Source organism: Podarcis filfolensis, assembly GCF_964270895.1.
Source record: "Podarcis filfolensis genome assembly, chromosome: 13".
NCBI lineage: Eukaryota > Metazoa > Chordata > Lepidosauria > Squamata > Lacertidae > Podarcis > Podarcis filfolensis.
The window spans coordinates 1027762-1046773 of NC_139615.1; the positions used below are offsets into that span (position 1 = coordinate 1027762).

The following is a 19012-nucleotide window of genomic DNA, read 5'->3' on the forward strand; positions in this document are numbered from 1 at the left end:
CGAAGGAGAGGCCACCCCCTTCTGAGGATCTCACCCTCAGAAAGTTCTTCCAGAGGCACCCCTTTCTCGCTTCTGCCCCAGGCTCTTTTGGGCATGGGTGCTTTTGCACAAACCCTTTTCCCAGGCCTTGCGCTCTGCCTCTGGTCCCACCCAAGGGACTTCTCCTCCTCCTCCCCTCACCTCCCAACAGGTGGGCAAAGGTGAGGCCTCTTACCTGCTTCCTCCCGGCGGGTCCAGCGCAGCTTCCTCTTTGCGGGAGGCGCAGGCTGGAGCTTGCAGAGAGGGGCAGGCCCACATCCAGACCTACCAGGAGCCCCACAGGAAGCTGGCAGAACCGGTTGGGGAGCCAGGAACCCCCACGCCCTGGACTGGCGTGCCAAGAAAGCGCCAGGATGCAGCAAAAGCAAGGGCTTCATATGCACACAGCAGCAGCAGCAGATGGAGAACTGGGGGGCCTGCAGTGTCGTCCACACCAGCGAGATTCTCCAAGCAGATGTTAGGAAGAACTTTCTGAAGGTAGGAGAGAGGGCCGGGCGCCCTCAGAAGAAGGGGGGCTCTCCTTCCTCAGAGGTTTCTCAGCAGAGCCACCTGTCGGGGATTCCCGTGCTGCAATTCCTGCATTATTATTTCGGGGTTGGGCTGGATGACCCTCGGGATCCCTTCCAAGTCCAGGACTCTCTGATGGGAGATGCATCTGCCGCACTCACAGCTGCCTGCTTTGGGTTAGAGGCCTGCCCTGCCAGCCCAGGTGGCCATCACAATCTCCCCGTGGCTTTCAAGACGAAGGGGGTTCCTTTTACTGTGTCCTAGATTTGGGGGGGGGGGAATCCCACAAGGGAACGGGGCAAACACCACTCTCACAGACAGGTAGAAGAGTTGAGTTTATTGGAACTTAAAAGAGGATCTATTTACAGTTCTGCGACACAGACAAAAGGACAGAGGGGGCTTTCCTACTACACCAAACGTGGGACCCCCCCCCAACGTTCACAAACACACACGCCCCCCAATTCGGCCCTGCTGCTCGCAGGCAGAAAAAACAACACACAAGAGTCTCGATTCCTTCTCCTCTGCCCCCCAAGTTGCTCCAAAGGTGGGGAGGGAATAGACAGCACCCTTAACGTCACGCAAAGGTTGTTCAGATGCCACCGTCGCCCCCCCTTCCTTGGCACGCAGTGGGCAAGGGGAGGTGCTGTGCCGTATTGCGGCCCCCCAGCCGTCTTGCAATCCAGGGATGTGCCCGGCCTCCCTCACAGGGAGGGCGTCTGCGGGGACTCCGGCACCAGGCCCTGCGCCCCGTTGGCCTTGGCCAGGAAGGCGGTGGCGGCCGAGGTGCTGGCACTGCTCCCGGGGGGTGGGGGGCTCTCGCCTTGCTCCTGCTTGATGCCCCCCGCCAGGGCCAAGCCGCCGGCCCCCGAGGAGGAAGGCGAGAGCTGGGCGGCCCCCGCTCCTTTGCCCTCGGCGGCGGCGGGCAGCGAGACCACAATGTACTTCTGGACGCTGCCCGAGACGGGGGGGCTGGGGGCGGCCTGCCCGCCGGAGACCAGCTTGACCAGGGGCTGGGTGCTGGGCACGGTGGTGGTGACGGGGGAGGTGGAGGTGCAGGCGGGCCCCCCGCTGAGCGTGATCACCTGCTGCGAGGTGGGCGTCCCCGAGGCCGAGGAGGACATGACGATGAACTTGGTGGGCGGCGGGGAGGGCTGGGTGGGGGTGGCCGGCCGGGCAGAGACCAGCGTCTGCATGGGGAGGGCAAGGGAGCCGGGCATCTTGATGATGCTGGGGGCCCGCGAGGCGCTGCCGGAGCCCCCCTGGGGAGCCTGGGACAGGGTCAGCGTGGGGCGAGGCTGCGGAGAGAAAGAGAGACAAAGGATCACGGGGATGTTACATTTTCCCCCAAGGTTCGTTTTAATCTTGTTTTTTAAGATGCATTTCAATCAATTGTTTTATAGCTAGTGTTTGGCTGGGGAGGTATAACAATAATAAAAATAATAATAGTAATTTATTATTTATACCCCACCCATCTGGCTGGGTTTCCCCAGCCACTCTGGGCGGCTCCCAACAAAATGTTAAAATACAATAGCCCTTCAGATATGAAAAGCTTCCCCAAACAGGGCTGCCTTCAGATGTCTTCTAAAAGTCTGGTAGGTGTTTTTTCCCATCTGGTGGGAGGGAGTTCCACAGGGCAGGTGCCACTATCAAGTGCGAGTTCCCTCAGTGGTTGGGCAAATGCACTCTGCACATGCACAGATGGCAACCAGTCTCCCTAATGCATCCTAGGCGTGCACACCACAGAACCCAGGCCCTTGTTCCAGGCCTTGTTCCTTGTTCCTAATAATAATAATAATAATAATAATAATAATAATATTTATTTATACCCCACCCATCTGGCTGGGTTTCTCCAGCCACTCTGGGCGGCTTCCAACAAAACACTAAAATACAATAACCTATTAAACATTAAAAGCGTCCTTAAACAGGGCTGCCTGTTTAAATAAAATTTAATTTTTTTTAAATTTAAATAAATAAAATTGATGATGATGATGATGATGATGATGATGAAGGGAGAGGGGAACCGCAGCCATGGGTGGGGCCGCCCAGGTAAAGACCCGGAGCCCATGGGTGCTTGGGGGTGGGGGTTCTGCCCCCCCCTTACCTGGGTGATGGTGAGGGTGGTGCGGTTCACCTGCTGCGCCTGCATGGCTGCCTGGGCGCGAGCCTTGACCACGTGGGTGCACAGGAGGGTGCCCAGCGCCCCGTACTCCGCCCGGTAGGCCTCCTGGTTGTCGGGCTGGGGGCGCAGCTTCGCCAGGACCGGAGCACAGTGTTTCTGCAGTGGGGGGAAAACGCAGGAGAGACTTAAGAAGAACCACCCAAGCCCAGCGTCCCACCCTCGCGGCAGCCGTAAGCGACTCAGAACCCGGGAATCGAGAAAGACTTCTCCTGGATGTGGAGGTTCCATCGGAAGAGCAGAAGAGCCCAGAAGCTGGTCGGGCAAAAAGGGGGCCCGCCTATTCCACCGTCCTGCCCTCACAGACGCCAACTAGATGCCCTTGGCAAGCCCGCAAGCAGGATTCAAGCGCAAGGAAGTTGCACAGGAGGAGACTGATGCACTGCCCAGAAATATTTTTCTGAATTTCCCACCCATGTTCTTCTCCTTGCTGCATGCAGTAACGCATGAATCCGACCTTTGAAGTTTGTAAGTAAAGCATTTAAACTTCCTAACGGTGTGGTCCGTTCGTTGCCAGAGGGGCAGAGAAGGGCAGTGGTCTAAATGGGATGTTTAAAGGATCTAACTGCCTATATAGTGGTGCAGCTAAGTCAGTAGAGCATGAGACTCTTAATCTCAGGCTTGTGGGTCCAAAAGATTCTCGCGTTGCAGGGGGTTGGACTAGATGACACTTGGTGTCCCTTCCAACCATTTCTACTATATTCCTCATGCTTCATCACTGTGCTGCATGACCTTAATACTTTTCTGGGAACTCCCCTCTTGCTGGAGAAATTGTCCGGCCCCAAACTTTGGATCTAGGGCTCCAGCCGATCTATTACCCCAGACGGGTGACCTATATTTTCCTCCCCACAGCTTCTCCCTGTGCTTGCAACCAGCTTTTTCTCTGTACGCCACACACACACACACACACACACCCGCCGGCTGCCCCCTTACCAAGAGGAGGCTCTGGACATGGTCGGCCCCGATCTTGTCGATGTTGCTCACCACCGGCCCCTCGAGGACGGAGCGGACCCTCTCCCCCTCCACCTGCAGCCGTGGCAGGATCAGGGTCTTGATCACCTGGGGAGGCAGGAGGAGAGAGAGGGAGGGGGGAGATGTGAGCCTGGCCCAGCGCTTGCCCCCAGGCTGCCCTTGCCGTCCCCACAGCCGGCTCCGAGGCTACTCACGTCGTGCCCCAACTCAGCCAGTCCTGCGATGGAGCCGTACCGCGTGGTCCAGGGGGTCTTCTCGTCCACCCAGCTCTAGTGGGGGAAGAAGAGAGAGAGAGAGAGGAGTCAGGGGTAGGGGAGAGGGCTCCCAAAATGCATATTTTGATCTGATTTCTTCCCGCAGAGCCTGTAATACAGAGTTGTCCCACCTGGCCTTTGGCTTGGAATCAATTTGATTCCCTTCCCCTCTTTCCTTTTTCCTTCTGTGATGGAACTCCTATTTGGGGTCTTCCCTGGCTTTTTTCTGGCCCATGTAGGACCAGTCTGGAAGGGACGCGGGTGGTGCTGTGGGTTAAACCACAGAGCCTCTTGGGCTTGGCGATCAGAAGGTCGGTGGTTCGAATCCCCGCAACAGGGTGAGCTCCCGTTGCTCGGTCCCTGCTCCTGCCAACCTAGTAGTTCGAAAGCACATTAAAGTGCAAGTAGATAAATAGGTCCCGCTCCGGCGGGAAGGTAAACGGCGTTTCCGTGCACTGCTTTGGTTCGCCAGAAGTGGCTTAGTCCTGCTGGCCACATGACCCGGAAGCTGTACGCCGGCTCCCTCGGCCAATAAAGCGAGATGAGCGCCGCAACCCCAGAGTCAGCCACAACTAGACCTAATGGTCAGAGGTCCCTTTACCTTTAGGACCAGTCTGGATAGTTAGCCTTGGTGAAGACTTGACGTTTTCATCCCCAAAAAAGTTTTTGAGTTTCTGCTGAAATGAGGCTGCGTTTTAACATTGTGTTTTAATCTTGTTTTTTGCCGCCCTGAGTGGCTGGGGAGGGCGGGGTACAAATTTAAAAAGAAATATTATTATTTATTATATGAACAGGAGGAGAGCCTGGCTGGTGCATCAGGCCAAACAGGGCTCATTTAGCATTCTGTTCTCACAGCGGCCAACTAGGTACCTATTACAGGAAAGCTGCAAGCAAGATTCGAACACAAGAGCAACTCTCCCCCCTCCTGCGTTTTCCAGGAAGTGGGATTAAGAAGCATCGCTGCCTAAGACTGGGGAGGCAAAGCAGAGCCACCCTGACAACAACAACAATTATTATTTATGGCTTATACCCCGCCCATCTGGCCAGGCCTCCCCAGTCACTCTGGGCGGCTCCCAAGAGAATATTAAAAACACCATAAAACATAAAAGATTTCTCTAAACAGGGCTGCCTTCAGATGTCTTCTAAAAGTCAGATAGTTCTTTATTTCCTTGACATCTGATGGGAGGGCGTTCCACAGGGCACCACCACCAAGAAGGCCCTGTGCCTGGTTCCCTGGAACCTCACTTCTCACAATGAGGGAACCTCCAGAAGGCCCTCAGCGCTGGACCTCAGTGTCCAGGCTGAACGATGGGGGTGGAGATGCTCCTTCAGGGATACTGGGCCTTTGAGGCCATTTAGGGCTTTCAAGCTCAGCACCAACACTTTGAATTGTGCCTGGAAACATCCCGGGAGCCCTCGATAGCCCTGCCCTCCGCCATGAATTCCCCCAACCCTCTTTTAAAGCCCTCCAAGACGGTGCCCCTCGCTGCCTGCGGTGGCAGGGAGTTCCGCAGTCCAACTCAACCTCCCCACGCTCAGCTCCATCGGAGGCCCGCGGGTTCCAGCGTTAAAATGCACCTTGGTGAAGGTCTTGGTGATGCGCGACTGAATGTTGTTTGTGGTGGTGCTGAAGTTCTTGCAGATCTGGGCGATGAGCCGGGCGGCGAAGTCCCGCAGCGCCCAGTGGTTGTCCACGTCCGGACGGAGGCACAGCTGGCGGCTGACGATGCAGGTCATGACGGCCGGAATCAGTTCGTGGAGCTGCCAGGGGGTGGGGAAGAAAAGAGGCCCATGGCGTTAAGGTCAGCGCCCGCTCCCGATTCACTTTGGGGCACCCCAGAACCCCCCCCCCCCCGGGGCTGGACAAGGAAGAGGAAGGGCTAGGAGAGGCTCCCTTGGATGTCTCCCCCTCACCCAGTGGCCCCCAGCCCCCCAGAGAGAGCAGGGCTGGATTAAGACCCTTCACACTCAAAAAGATTTTGGTGCCCCTGTATATACCTAATTCAAAGGATAATAAAAAACTGAGCCACTTGCAGACGGAGACTTTATTTGGACCAATACAGTCATAAAAAGGTAAAGGTAAAGGTACCCCTTCCCGTACGGGCCAGTCTTGCCAGACTCTAGGGTTGTGCGCTCATCTCACTCTATAGGCCTGGAGCCAGCGCTGTCCGAAGACACTTCCGGGTCACGTGGCCAGCGTGACAAGCTGCATCTGGCGAGCCAGCGCAGCACACGGAACGCCGTTTACCTTCCCGCTGGTAAGCGGTCCCTATTTATCTACTTGCACCCAGGGGTGCTTTCGAACTGCTAGGTTGGCAGGCGCTGGGACTGAACGACAGGAGCGCAACCCGCCGCGGGGATTCGAACCGCCGACCATGCGATCGGCAAGTCCTAGGCGCTGAGGTTTTACCCACAGCGCCACCCGCGTCCCTCGGGTTAAATGTGCTTCAGGTTGAGCATTTTCAAGTTACGCTCCGCGGCGACCCGCAAGTAATGGAGCGCGTTACTTCCAAGTTTCGCCGCTCGCGCATGCGCATACGCTCAAAATGACGTCACACACATGCACGGAAGCGGCAAAATGCGACCCGCACACACACAGACGCGTCTTACCTTCTACTCAGGATGCGAACGGGGCTCCGGAACGGATCCCGTTCGCATCCAAAGGTACCACTGTATGGTGATTATCTGGAACAAGTTGATACATAGATATTAATAGCCTGCTACATTTTGTATTTATTCAGATAATAAATATAATTTATAAAAGAATAAAAAAAAAATTTAAATTGTCCAGTAGCACCTTATAGACCAACTAAGTTTGTTCTTGGTATGAGCTTTCATGTGCATGCACACTTCTTCATATACACTGAAACAGAAGTCACCAGACCCTTATATATAGGGGTGGGGTGGGGGTTTTCTCAGAAGGGTAGTGGGAGATGGGGGATTGACTCAAGGGGTATGGTAAACCTGTGGACGACTGTTAACAACTGCTTATAAAAGAATGTGTGGGTTAGGGTAATTTTCACCTTGATTGGCTCCTCAAAACTAATCTTATGTAACACACCTGCTTCTGCACTTTGTCGAGACTGGGCATCCGGCCTGCCTAGTTGCTCTGCTGGGACTTCTAGCTGAGAAAAGGAACGCTCAGCTGAGCCATTTGACACCGTTCTTGTTAAAAATACACCAAGGCAAATACAGTGGTACCTTGGCTTAAGAACAGCTTAGTTTATGAACAGCTTGGATTAAGAACGCTGCAAACCCGGAAGTAGGTGTTTTGGTTTGTGAACTTTGCCTTAGAATAAGAACATGCTCCGCTTCCTGTTGAGTGTGTCCCATTTGTAAATTGAGTCCCCCGCTGCTATGGAAAAGCACGCCTTGGTTTAAGAACGCTTTGGTTTAAGAATGGACTTCTGGAATGGATTAAGTTCGTAAACCAAGGTACCACTGTATACCAAAGCGTTTGGATGAGGCACGCTCGATATAGTCTTCTACACTTATTTAATAAGTTCAGTCTTTTTCTCCCCCACCCGCCGGTGGAGCCTGGTTCAGCTGCACCACGTGGCCCATGGACCATGTCTGTGGTTCCTACAGAACAGGCTTATTTTGCTTAATGGTCCCTCCATCCCTGAGAGAGAGAGAGAGGAGAGAGAGAGGCTCACGTATTTCTCCAGGTAGAGGGTGGGGTTGTCCATCAAGGCCTTCACCATCCGCATCAGGTAGATCAGGAGAGCCAGGTTGTTCTGTACCACATTCACCCGCACCTGGAGGGAGGGAGGGAATGGGACCTCAGGTGAGAGGCTCCAGATCAGACTGGGAAAGGCAGCTGGCAGCCGGCAGCTACAGAGGCGTACCTCTAGGCATCTTTTACCATATGTGGTGGGCTGGTACACTGGTAAAGGCTTTCTGGGAAATGATATACCGTATTTTTTGCTCCATAAGACACACTTTTTTCTTCCTAAAAAGTAAGGGGAAATGTCTGTGCGTCTTATGGAGCAAATGCGTGGTCCCTGGAGCCGAATTGCCCAGGGGCAAAAAACAGATCATGCTTCTTTTTTTGAAAGAGGGAAGGGGGTGTTGAAGCAAAGCCACTGATGGTTTACGATCGGGGAGAGAGATAAGGGAGGCTAGAGATAAAGGAGGCTGCCTGGGATGGGGGAGGTAAAGACAGCAAACTTGCATGGAGAGACAGGAAGACTAAAGCAATGAGGAGAGAAATTAGAAGAAAAGGAGGAGCAAAAAACTGCTCCAGCTAAGGAATAATAGAATCATAGAGTTGGAAGAGACCACAAGGGCCATCGAGTCCAACCCCCTGCCAAGCAGGAAACCCCATCAGAGCACTCCTGACATATGGTTGTCAAGCCTCTGCTTAAAGACCTCCAAAGAAGGAGACTCCACCACACTCCTTGGCAGCAAATTCCACTGTCGAACAGCTCTTACTGTCAGGAAGTTCTTCCTAATGTTTAGGTGGAATCTTCTTTCTTGTAGTTTGGATCCATTGCTCCGTGTCCGCTTCTCTGGAGCAGCAGAAAACAACCTTTCTCCCTCCTCTATGTGACATCCTTTTATATATTTGAACATGGCTATCATATCACCCCTTAACCTCCTCTTCTCCAGGCTAAACATGCCCAGCTCCCTTAGCCGTTCCTCATAAGGCATCGTTTCCAGGCCTTTGACCATTTTGGTTGCCCTCCTCTGGACACGTTCCAGTTTGTCAGTGTCCTTCTTGAACTGGACACAGTACTCCAGGTGAGGTCTGACCAGAGCAGAATACCGTGGCACTATTACTTCTCTTGATCTAGATGCTATACTCCTATTGATGCAGCCCAGAATTGCATTGGCTTTTTTAGCTGCCGCGTCACACTGTTGGCTCATGTCAAGTTTGTGGTCAACCAAGACTCCTAGATCCTTTTCACATGTACTGCTCTCAAGCCAGGTGTCACCCATCTTGTATTTGTGCCTCTCATTTTTTTTGCCCAAGTGCAATACTTTACATTTCTCCCTGTTAAAATTCATCTTGTTTGTTTTCGCCCAGTTCTCTAATCTGTCAAGGTCGTTTTGAAGTGTGATCCTGTCCTCTGGGGTGTTAGCCACCCCTCCCAGTTTGGTGTCATCTGCAAATTTGATCAGGATGCCCTTGAGTCCATCATCCAAGTCGTTGATAAAGATGTTGAATAAGACCGGGCCCAAGACAGAACCCTGTGGCACCCCACTAGTCACTCTTCTCCAGGATGAAGAGGAACCATTGATGAGCACCCTTTGGGTTCGGTCAGTCAGCCAGTTACAAATCCACTGAGTGGTAGCATAGTCGAGACCGCATTAGGAAAAGACACTAAGGCAAACAAGAGGGAAGGGAGTGTTGAAAGGAAGCAGCTGATCGGTGGGATCAGCAGAGAGATAAGGGAGGCTAGTGATAAAGGAGGCTGCCTGTGAGGGGGGAGGTAAAAGCCCATGGATCCTCAGGATTTTTACATTGGGTCACCCCAAATTCACCATCAGATCACAAAGCATGTCCATGACTTTTCTAAAATCCAACCCCCCTTTGCACACAAACCCCTTACCCCTTCGGAGATGAACGTGCTGAAGCGAGGCAGCATCTGGTAGAGGCCAGGGTCTGTGGCGATGCTCTGAAGAGCTTCCTGCAGAAAAAAAGGCAGAATGTCAGGAAACAGGGAGGGCGTTGCAGCCGGATCAGGCCATTGGCATCCTCACAGCGGCCGACCCAACGCCCCAAAGAGAAGAAAGCCCCCAAGGAGGATGCGAGGGCAGCGGCCTCCTCCCGCTCTTGTTATCCGCCATTCTGAGGTAGACTGGCTTTGTCCATGGAGGCTCCACATAGGAATCGTAGGAAACTTGGCCAGCATCCTGGTCTCACAACCAGACACCCCAAAGCGAACTCCAGAAGCAGGATCTGAGCAGCAGAGCAATGGTCTCCCTTCCTGTGGTTTCCAGCCACAGGCCTCAAGAAGTGGTGGACTCCACTTCCCATGATGCATCAGCGCTGGGCATACTGGCTACTGGGAGTTGTAGTCCAAGTCACCAGCAGGAGGCCTCCAGGGTGGGATTGCAGTGGTACCTCGTTTTGAGTCCGGGATCTGTTCTGGAGCCCCGGACGCTCAACGAAGCGCCGTTTTGCACACGCGAGTGAGCGGTTTTGCACTTCTGCACATGTGCAAAGCGCGATTCAGCGCTTCTCCACATGCACAAGCGGCAAACCCGGAAGTAACCCGTTCCGGTACTTCCAGGTTTGCCGCGGACGTTCCACGAAATGGACACTAAGTGGGGCGGACTCACAAAGAGGTCCTACTGTATAAACTGGCCACACGAGCCCCTCACTCTCCCTTCTCCAAGGCAGTGCGGTGGTGGAGGGAGAGCTAAGAAGATTCAGGACAAAGAAAAGCACTTCTTGAAAGACCTACACTGGCTCCCAGGACGTTTCCAAGCACAATTCAAAGTGTTGGTGCTGACCTTTAAAGCCCTAAACGGCCTCGGTCCAGTATACCTGAAGGAACGTCTCCACCCCCTTTGTTCAGCCTGGACACTGAGGTCCAGGGCCGAGGGCCTTCTGGCAGTTCCCTCACTGCAAGAAGCCAAGCTACAGGGAACCAGGCAGAGGGCCTTCTCAGTGGTGGCGCCCGCCCTGTGGAATGCCCTCCCACCAGATGTCAAGGAAATAAACAACTATCTGACTTTTAGAAGACATCTGAAGGCAGCCCTGTTTAGAGAAGCATTTAATGTTTAATAGGTTATTGCATTTTAATATTCTGTTGGAAGCCACCCAGAATGTCTGGGGAAACCCAGCCAGATGGGCGGGGTATAAATAAATTATTGTTGTTGTTGTTGTTGTTGCAGCGCAGGGTTAAGCTGTGGAACTCCCTGCCACAGCAGGCTGGGATGGCCACCAACCTGGCTTTAAAAGAGGATTAGGCAAATTAATGAAGGAGTGAGGGCTCTGCCACAACAGCAGGCGCTCTGAATCCCAGTTGCTGGCAACACCAGGAGAGGAGAGGGAGCACGTGCTCAGATCCTGCTGCCTGTTTCCCATAACGGGCACTTGGCTGCCCACTGCAGGAAGAGGGTGCTGGGCCAGATGGGCAACTGCTGGCCTGATCCTGCTGCCAGGCTCTTCTGGTGCCCTAAGCCAGCTGAGCTTGGATTCAGAGCCGGCTCCCTCTGGGCAGGATCAGGTCCCCAGCTCCTGCGACTGCTGCCTTGTGCAGGGGGCTGGACTAGAGGACCTCAGGGGTCCCTGCCGTCCCACGGTTTCTCACCGCCCGCTTTGCCTCGCAGGAGCCCACGCAGGCCTCCGTGATCTCCTTGTAGTACAGCTGCTGCTCGACGGAGAGTTCGTGGATGCTCCGAGGCTTCAGCTTCAGGGGGGTGCCCTCCAAAAGGGGGCCCTTCTTCTCTTTGCCTGGCAGGGAGAAAAGGAAGGCAGGGTCACGGCGGGGCAGCAAAGGGTTTGGTGACTGGCGCAGGTCCAGTTGCCACCAGCTGGAGATCTCTGGGCGCCAGGTTGGTTGACAACGGACATCTCCATCTGGCTGACCCCTCCAGTTTCTTTCCGCAGGTCAACAATGTTTAGGCAACACGACAACCATATACATACCTAATAGGCAACCTTTACAGAATTCCTTTAAACAATAACAAGTTCAAAATGAAATATTAGACTCAAAGTCTCTGAAAGTCTTTAAATGAAGTGAGGTACCAGGGACTACGCATTTGCTCCGTAAGACGCACAGACATTTCCCCTTACTTTTTAGGAAGAAAAAAGTGTGTCTTATGGAGCAAAAAATACGGTGCCTCGTCCAGTCCACATTTTACCAGCTTCTCTGCAAGAATATCACGGGGGACTGTGACAAGAGCCTTCCTGAAATCAAGATATACTACATGCACAGCGTTCCCCTGATCCACCAAGCTTGTAACTCCATCAAAAAAATAAATGGGCAAACATTTATCAAAATACAGAGCACCGCTGCCCTGCCAAGACCTGACCTTTGCCATCGGGGGCCGCGGTGGTCTGCCCTTTGCCCCTGAGGGCGCCGTCCTCCTCCTGCCCTGGTTTCGTTGCTTTGAGGGGCTCGGTGGCCTCTGTTTTCTGCTGCTCCTTCGGGGCTGGCGAGGAAGGAAAAAAGATGGATTGAGGTCAGGGTCTGCTTCTTCTTTGTGTAAATGAAGTTTCGTTTATTGACTTCCTAACGTGCACCAAACAGAGAGAACACTCCTAACATGGGAAGTCCCATTAAAAAAATTATAATTTGGCAGAATATTTGGATTATTGGATATGTATATGTATAATTTGGAATATTTAATGTGATTGGATTGGATTGTTAAAGTGGAAAACTTAATAAAAATGAATTTTTAAAAAAAGAAAGTGCCCCATCAGATTCATGGCATCAACCAAAGCAGGCGACTCACCTGGGGGTGGGTTTTCCGGGATGGCGGGCTGGACCCCCTCGATGCTCAGCCAGTGGGCTATGAGAGAGGGGAAAAGAAACCTCAGAGAGAAAGAGAGAGGCAAACCTTCACACCCTTTTGCTCAGCTGCCAACCCACAAGCTTGAGGATCCCAGCGCGGATCTCAAGAGTCGCATCTCCTAGACGCTTGGAAAACACCTCTTCAAAGATCCCTGCAGTGCAGAGGGTTGGACTGGATGACCTTTGGGGTACTTTCGAAGTCTACAATTCTAAGGTCCCTCACACCAGGGCCAGAAGGGACTGCCGAGGGTCAAGAATAATAATAATAATAATAAAATTTATTTCTACCCTGCCCTTCCTGGTTCAAAAACTGGGCTCAGGGCAGCTAGCAACAAATTTAAAACAATTATAAAAGCAGCATAAAATACAGTATAAAAACATGAATAACAACAAGGATTATAATAACAAGGATGGCAGTATCCTTGTGAACTCTCTTCCTGGCCCTTAAGATCTACTGTATTTTTCACTCCATAAGACGCACCAGACCACAAGACGCACCCAGTTTTTGGAGAAGGAAAACAAGAAAAAAAAAATATTCTGAATCCCAGAAGCCAGAACAGCAAGAGGGATCGCTGCGCAGTGAAAGCAGCAATCCCTCTTGCTGTTCTGGCTTCTGGGATAGCTGCGCAGCCTGCATTCGCTCCATTAGACGCGCACACATTTCCCCTTGCTTTTTAGGAGGGAAAAAGTGAGTCTTTTAGAGCAAAAAATACATCAAAGTAACCTACTATCTTCATGTACGGAGGACGCCCAGTGAAGCCACTGGTCTGTGTATGTGACTTGCCAAGCAAGAGAAATTGGACAGGGATGCAGAGGCGTGGATTGATCAGAAATCTTCTCAGAATGGCTCAAACCCAGACAATGCTTTCATTGCTGGCACAAATGGCTTGCTCCATATTTTTTATAATTCCTCCTAGCCATCCCGCCTGATCACTACAGTGGAGGGCAGTGACTAGCCATCAATAATAGAAATAATAAGTTTTATTTATACCCCGCCCTCCCCAGCCAAGGCCGGGCTCAGGGCGGCTAACAACCAATAATAAAAACAAGATTAAAATACAAGATTAAAACGTGGCTGCTTGGCCTCCATCGCCCTCTCCTCCTGCATGAACGTTGCTTTGCCAACAGGAGGCACCCACCTTCCCCGGAGCCCCCCACCCTGGATCTGAGCGCCACACAGCCCCCGGGCTCCCACCCCCACCTCACCTTTGAGGCAGACGTCGAGGGGCACGCGGGGCAAGGGGGTGTTGATGATGTCGCTCAGGTCGACCTCTTTCTCCTCGTAGAAGTGCAGCTCGCGCCCCCCGCCGCTGGCGTAGCGGAAGGGGATGAACTCCTGGGCATGGAAGCCGTACAGTGGCTGTGGCGGAAACAGAGGAAGGAAGCGGGTCAAGGGGTCGCCCCGGATAAGGCCCTGCCGCCTCCCTCCCTGAATCCAACTCAAAACAACCGGCTGCCACCCAGCCCCGACTCAGCTGGTAGAGCAGGAGACTCTTAATCTCAGGGTCAAGGATTCAAGCACCACGTTAGGCAAAATATTCCTGCCTTGCAGGGGGTTGGACTAGATGACCCTCGGGTTCCCTCCCAACTTTGCAGTTCTATGAATCTAGGATCGCTCATTTATTTTTAGTTCTTTCCTATGACACAGACCAGGAGAAAAAGCAAATAATGATGGGAAAGTACGGTTAAGTTCAACACAAGGAGCTTTCGAGAACAGGGTCAAAATCTGGGGAGAATGAGACGGATGCAATTGTACCTGGGGCATGAAAACACAACGAAAGAGGCAGGGAAAGAAGCAAAAGGGTCTCATCCATTTACAGGTGCCACCAGATGTAAGGAATTTGGCACCCATGTGGCTGCGATGGAAACTCGAAAAATTAGAATATCGTGGAAAATTACCTTTCGAGGCTTTCCCTCCTATGGAGGGTCTCAGTGATGGCTTTCTGCGCAACTGTCAGGTCAGCAGCCTACCCCATGATTGTGGTTCCTACTGAACCAAACAGAGAGACCATTTAAAGGCTCAAGAACCCATTGCAGGCATTATGGATTGAATAGCTACTGCACCTTTCCACAATATTCTAATTTTTTGAGGTTGTTAATTTGGGTTTTTCATAAGCTGTACGCCATAATCATCACAGTTATAACAAATAAAGGCTTGTCATATCTCACTTTGCAGTCTATCTCATATATTAGTTTCACCTTTTAAGTTGAATTGCTGAAATAAATGAACATTCCCACAATATTCTAATTTTTCAAGTTTCCCCTGTATGTGTAATAAAAAATAACCCCCAAATAGAGGTGGGATCACCCCTTAGCCACTATGCCAATTTCTCTGAGGCAGCAATGAACACACAATCACAGAAGTGTTGGAAGGGACCCCACGAGTCATCTAGTCCAACCCCCTACAACGCAGGAACATGCAGCTCGAGAAGATGGTTCTGCTTCCGCACAAACACCCCCAGCCCTGCCGAAATTGCCCACCCCACCCAAACACTCACCTCCACATTCTTCAGTTTGAGGGCCAAGTCGATGTCTCCCGTGGTGAGCGTCCGGCGTTTGCCCATGCGCATGAATTTCAAGGCATCCTGAGCGGGTGGAAGTCGCAACGGGAAAAAGAGAGACGGGGCAAAGGGTTGGGTGCACCTCAAAGAGGGGGGCCAAAGATTCTGCTCCCTCTTCCCCTACCCACCTCCCCAAACCCTGCAGGGCAACCGCCTGCCAATCAACCGATGGCACACTGACGCTTTCTGGGCCTTGCACAGTTAGAAGTCAAGCAGGGTGAGCGGAGGTGAAACACACAGCCCCACAAAACTTTGGGGTCCCCCAAATCTTTACGTGAACACCAGAAGAGCATTTACTGCCTCCAAACTTGGCGTCAGAGCGTAGACATCGTGGCTGGTAGCCTCTCTGTCATCTTTCAAAGGCAACACGATGGCCAGAAACAATCACAATGTGAAAAACTTTAGGGAATAATTCAAAACATCAAAACTAACAAGCTGAAGTCTCTGCAAGTCCTTAAATGAATCACGGTGCCAGACTTTACCCGGCGGAAAGCAAGCTGTGAACAGCTTTGTATAATCAGCAAATGTCCGATTCTGATGTCCAACTCTGAACTCTGCTACAGTGTTTCCGGATAACAACTACTGCTTCGTTGAATTCTTTTTTTAATTTTCAAAGATCTTTATTGAAACTTAACATGTATACATAATAACCAAAATTCCCAATGATGCCCTCACATAAAATATAATATCTAAATTACAACAGCTGCATAATTATGGACTTAATTATAAAACCCACCCACCCACGCCCTCTACTTCCCTCCACAGCAATTCGACTTCTTTATATATTTTTTCTACCTTTCCCCCCTTGCATTCTATAATAAATTATTTTTGTTAAATTCTGATCTTTCCTTCTTTCTTTATTGGTTTTGTTATTGCTTACATTTTTTACTCTAAGCCTATTAACATGTCATTTTTAGAACAATATTTTGACATGTTTCGTTGAATTCTTCATCAGCCAATTAGTTCAACACTCGTAAGTAGAAAGATATGCAATTTCATCATTAACCAATCTTTTTTCTGAATAGATATAATATACATGAGAAGGAAAAAATACTCCGGAACAGGGCTCATGCACGATGAAGAATTCAACGAAACAGGACTTGCAGAGACTTCAGTTTGTTAGTTTTGATGTTTTGAATTATTCCATAAAGTTTTTCACATTGTAATTGTTTCTGGCCATCATGTTGCTTTTGATATTGCCGATTCATATTTTGCAACACAGGGGTTTGTTGGTTTGCTCATCCTCTTCCAAAGCTAGCCTTGCTGAAGACCTGATGTTTTCATCCCCCAAAAAGTTTTTGATTTGAGTTTCTATTGAAATGAGGCTGCATTTTAATGTTTTAATGTTGTATTTTAATCTTGTTTTTAAGTTGTATTTCAATCAATCGGTTGAGCCCAGTCTTGGCTGGGTAGGGCGGGGTATAAATAAATTTATTATTATTATTATTATTATTATTATTATTATTATTATTATTATTACTATTACTATAAAGCTATCTGAGTTGGTGGCCAGCCCTGCCTCCTGTGGGAGGGAGTTCCGCAGTTGAACTCTGTGTTCAAGTACCGACCTGGGCGATCTCCTTGATGCGATAGCTGACTTCGTCCGCCAGCATCTGGCAGGTCTCCTCAGGGACCTGCCCGATGCCCATCGACTCGGCCATGACCTTCATGGACTCGGTGGGCAACTGCATGTTGCTCAACTTCATCTTCTTCTCTTCCGCCATCTTGGCTCAACGGCTGCCCCTGCGAGTGGAAAGACCACCAAGATCTGCTCTGGTCACAGGCATCCCTCACTCCAGGCAGCCTTCTGCCTCAACCCTCTCAGATCCCAACATTGGCCAACTCATAGCAAAGCCTTTTCAGTGGTGGCTCCCCGCTGGCGTAATGCCCTCCCTGGAGATGCGCTGCTGCGTCCCCTGCTATTATTGCTTTGCCAACTGATTTTCATTGAGATTTCTGTGGTAATGTAAGAAGTACACGGTAAGAAACAAAACATACATAACAAAACCTATCTGTGAACTCAATATTATTTGTTGGAGCACGGAAAAGAAACAGAAGCAGCTGAGGAAAGCCAAGAAGATATGGAGTTGGTAATCTGGGTAACAAATGGAAGTAGTTTTACGCACTGCAGTCCAGAGACCCCCAATGCTGAACTGCAATGCAGTCATACCTCGGGTTACAGACGCTTCAGGTTGCGCTTTTTCGGGCTGTGGACCACCGAAACGCAGAAGTACCGGAACGGGTTACTTCCGGTTTTCGGCGGTCGCACATGCGCAGAAGTGATAAATCACGCTTTGTGCATGCGCAGAAGCGCTGAATCCCAACCTGCGCATGAGTAGATGTGCCGCTGTGGGTTGCGAACGCTGTGGGTTGCGAACGTGCATCCTGCACGGATCATGTTTGCAACCCGAGCATCCACTGTACTTGCCCACAATCTCTCCCTCACTAGGCAGCCCTGTTTAGGGAAGATTTTAATGTTTGATGTTTTATCGTGTTTTCAATATTCTGTTGGGAAACCCAGCGAGGTGGGCGGGGTATGAATAATAAATTATTACAGTGGTACCTCGGGTTAAGTACTTAATTCATTCCGTACTTAACCTGAAACTGTTCTTAACCTGAAGCACCACTTTAGCTAATGGGGCCTCCTGCTGCTGCTGCGCCGCTGGAGCACGATTTCTGTTTTTATCCTGAAGCAAAGTTCTTAACCTGAAGCACTATTTCTAGGCTAGCGGAGTGTGTAACCTGAAGAATATGTAACCTGAAGTGTATGTAACCCGAGATACCACTGTAATAGTTTAAAAACCGTAAAAGCAGTGGTTTATGGGTTGCCCAGAAGAGCATCATTCAGCTGTCGGAATACCTAGTCTTTAGATTTCCTTCCAAAAGTCCCTAATAATAATACAGTGGTACCTCGGGTTGCAGACGCTTCAGGTTACAGACTCCGCTAACCCAGAAATAGTAAAAAATTTTCCTTCCAGTAGCACCTTAAAGACCAACTAAGTAGTTCTTGGTATGAGCTTTCGTGTGCATGCACACTTCTTCAGATACACACTGAAGAAGTGTGCATGCACACGAAAGCTCATACCAAGAACTACTTAGTTGGTCTTTAAGGTGCTACTGGAAGGAATTTTTTTTTTGTTTTGACTATGGCAGACCAACACGGCTACCTATCTGTAACCAGAAATAGTACCTCGGGTTCAGAACTTTGCTTCAGGATGAGAGCAGAAATCGCGTGGCCCCATTAGCTCAAGTGGTGCTTCAGGTTAAGAACAGTTTCAGAACGGACCTCCGGAACGAATTCAGTACGTAACCCGAGGCGCCCCTGTACTGGGAAGCTGCTTGCCAGCGGGGGCTCCTTCAGGAGGCAGACCAGAAGCGGAAAGCAATGGGAAATGAGGAGGGACGGGCGCCCAAAGGGCAGAGGCAGCTGAATGCCAGCCCCGCGACTGGCGAGGGAGCCGGACGGAGAGGCGGCGGGCTCAGCCCTTCGGGGCCCGGGACCACCGGGGGAGAAGGAACGGACAAGCGGCCAGACATCAGGACGCGACGCCCAGCGGGGGCGAGGCTGCCCGGGGGACCGAGGTGGGACCCCCAGGGGCCATCTAGTCCACCCCTCCCTCGTCACGCAGGAACCAGCTCGCCCGCCGCCCCCGGGGCATGTGCAGAGCGCAGCCAGTGGCGCGCCACTTACCGCCGGCGGAGGCCTCCCTGGCCGCGGCCGCAATTACGGTACAGCCGCCTCCGGGCGGCGCCCCTACATCCGCATATACGGTAGCCCGCTCCAGGCGGCGTCATCCGACGGCGCCCCTGCCCCGCGACGGGGAGACGCAAGCCCCGCCCACAGCCCCACCGGAAATGCCCAAAGAGAGCCGCTGAAGGAGGAGGAGGTGGGCGGAGCTTCCCTCCTCGCCCCGGCGCCTGGTTGGTGGAGGTGGCTTTTTATCCACATGCGCATGCGCACTCCTCCTCCTCCTCCTCCTCCTCCTCTTCTCAGGATTGGCGAAGGAAGACGCTGCGGCGAGAGCACAGAGG

The 19012-nt window shown here is 51.6% G+C and overlaps 1 protein-coding gene across 2 annotated transcripts; it reads right to left on the reverse strand.

Annotated features, from left to right (window-relative positions):
• Positions 1-868: 868 nt before the first annotated feature.
• Positions 869-18843, reverse strand: TAF6 (TATA-box binding protein associated factor 6). 2 transcript variants are annotated; one of them, XM_083580934.1, is made up of 14 exons: positions 18672-18843; positions 16549-16723; positions 14918-15004; positions 13626-13779; positions 12361-12417; positions 11938-12057; positions 11214-11356; positions 9504-9581; positions 7605-7706; positions 5527-5709; positions 3889-3963; positions 3656-3781; positions 2648-2821; positions 869-1841 (listed from the first exon to the last, which is right to left on the reverse strand). In XM_083580934.1, the coding sequence occupies exons 2-14, from the start codon at positions 16702-16704 to the stop codon at positions 1248-1250; spliced, it is 2049 nt and encodes a 682-aa protein (XP_083437060.1). In that variant the 5' UTR covers positions 16705-16723; positions 18672-18843; the 3' UTR covers positions 869-1247. The 2 variants fall into 2 exon arrangements, with proteins under 2 accessions (XP_083437060.1, XP_083437061.1); XM_083580935.1 differs by lacking the exon at positions 18672-18843 and having other exon boundaries at positions 16549-17160.
• Positions 18844-19012: the final 169 nt, after the last annotated feature.

Excerpts from the sequence above, each read along its gene's own strand:
- TAF6 (XM_083580934.1), bottom strand. The coding sequence starts at position 16,704 with ATGGCGGAAGAGAAGAAGATGAAGTTGAGCAACATGCAGTTGCCCACC. Across the intron at positions 3,782-3,888 it reads TGGCTGAGTTGGGGCACGAC|GTGATCAAGACCCTGATCCT; the intron begins GTGAGTAGCCTC and ends CTGCCTCCCCAG. Across the intron at positions 2,822-3,655 it reads ATGTCCAGAGCCTCCTCTTG|AAACACTGTGCTCCGGTCCT; the intron begins GTAAGGGGGCAG and ends CCCCCACTGCAG.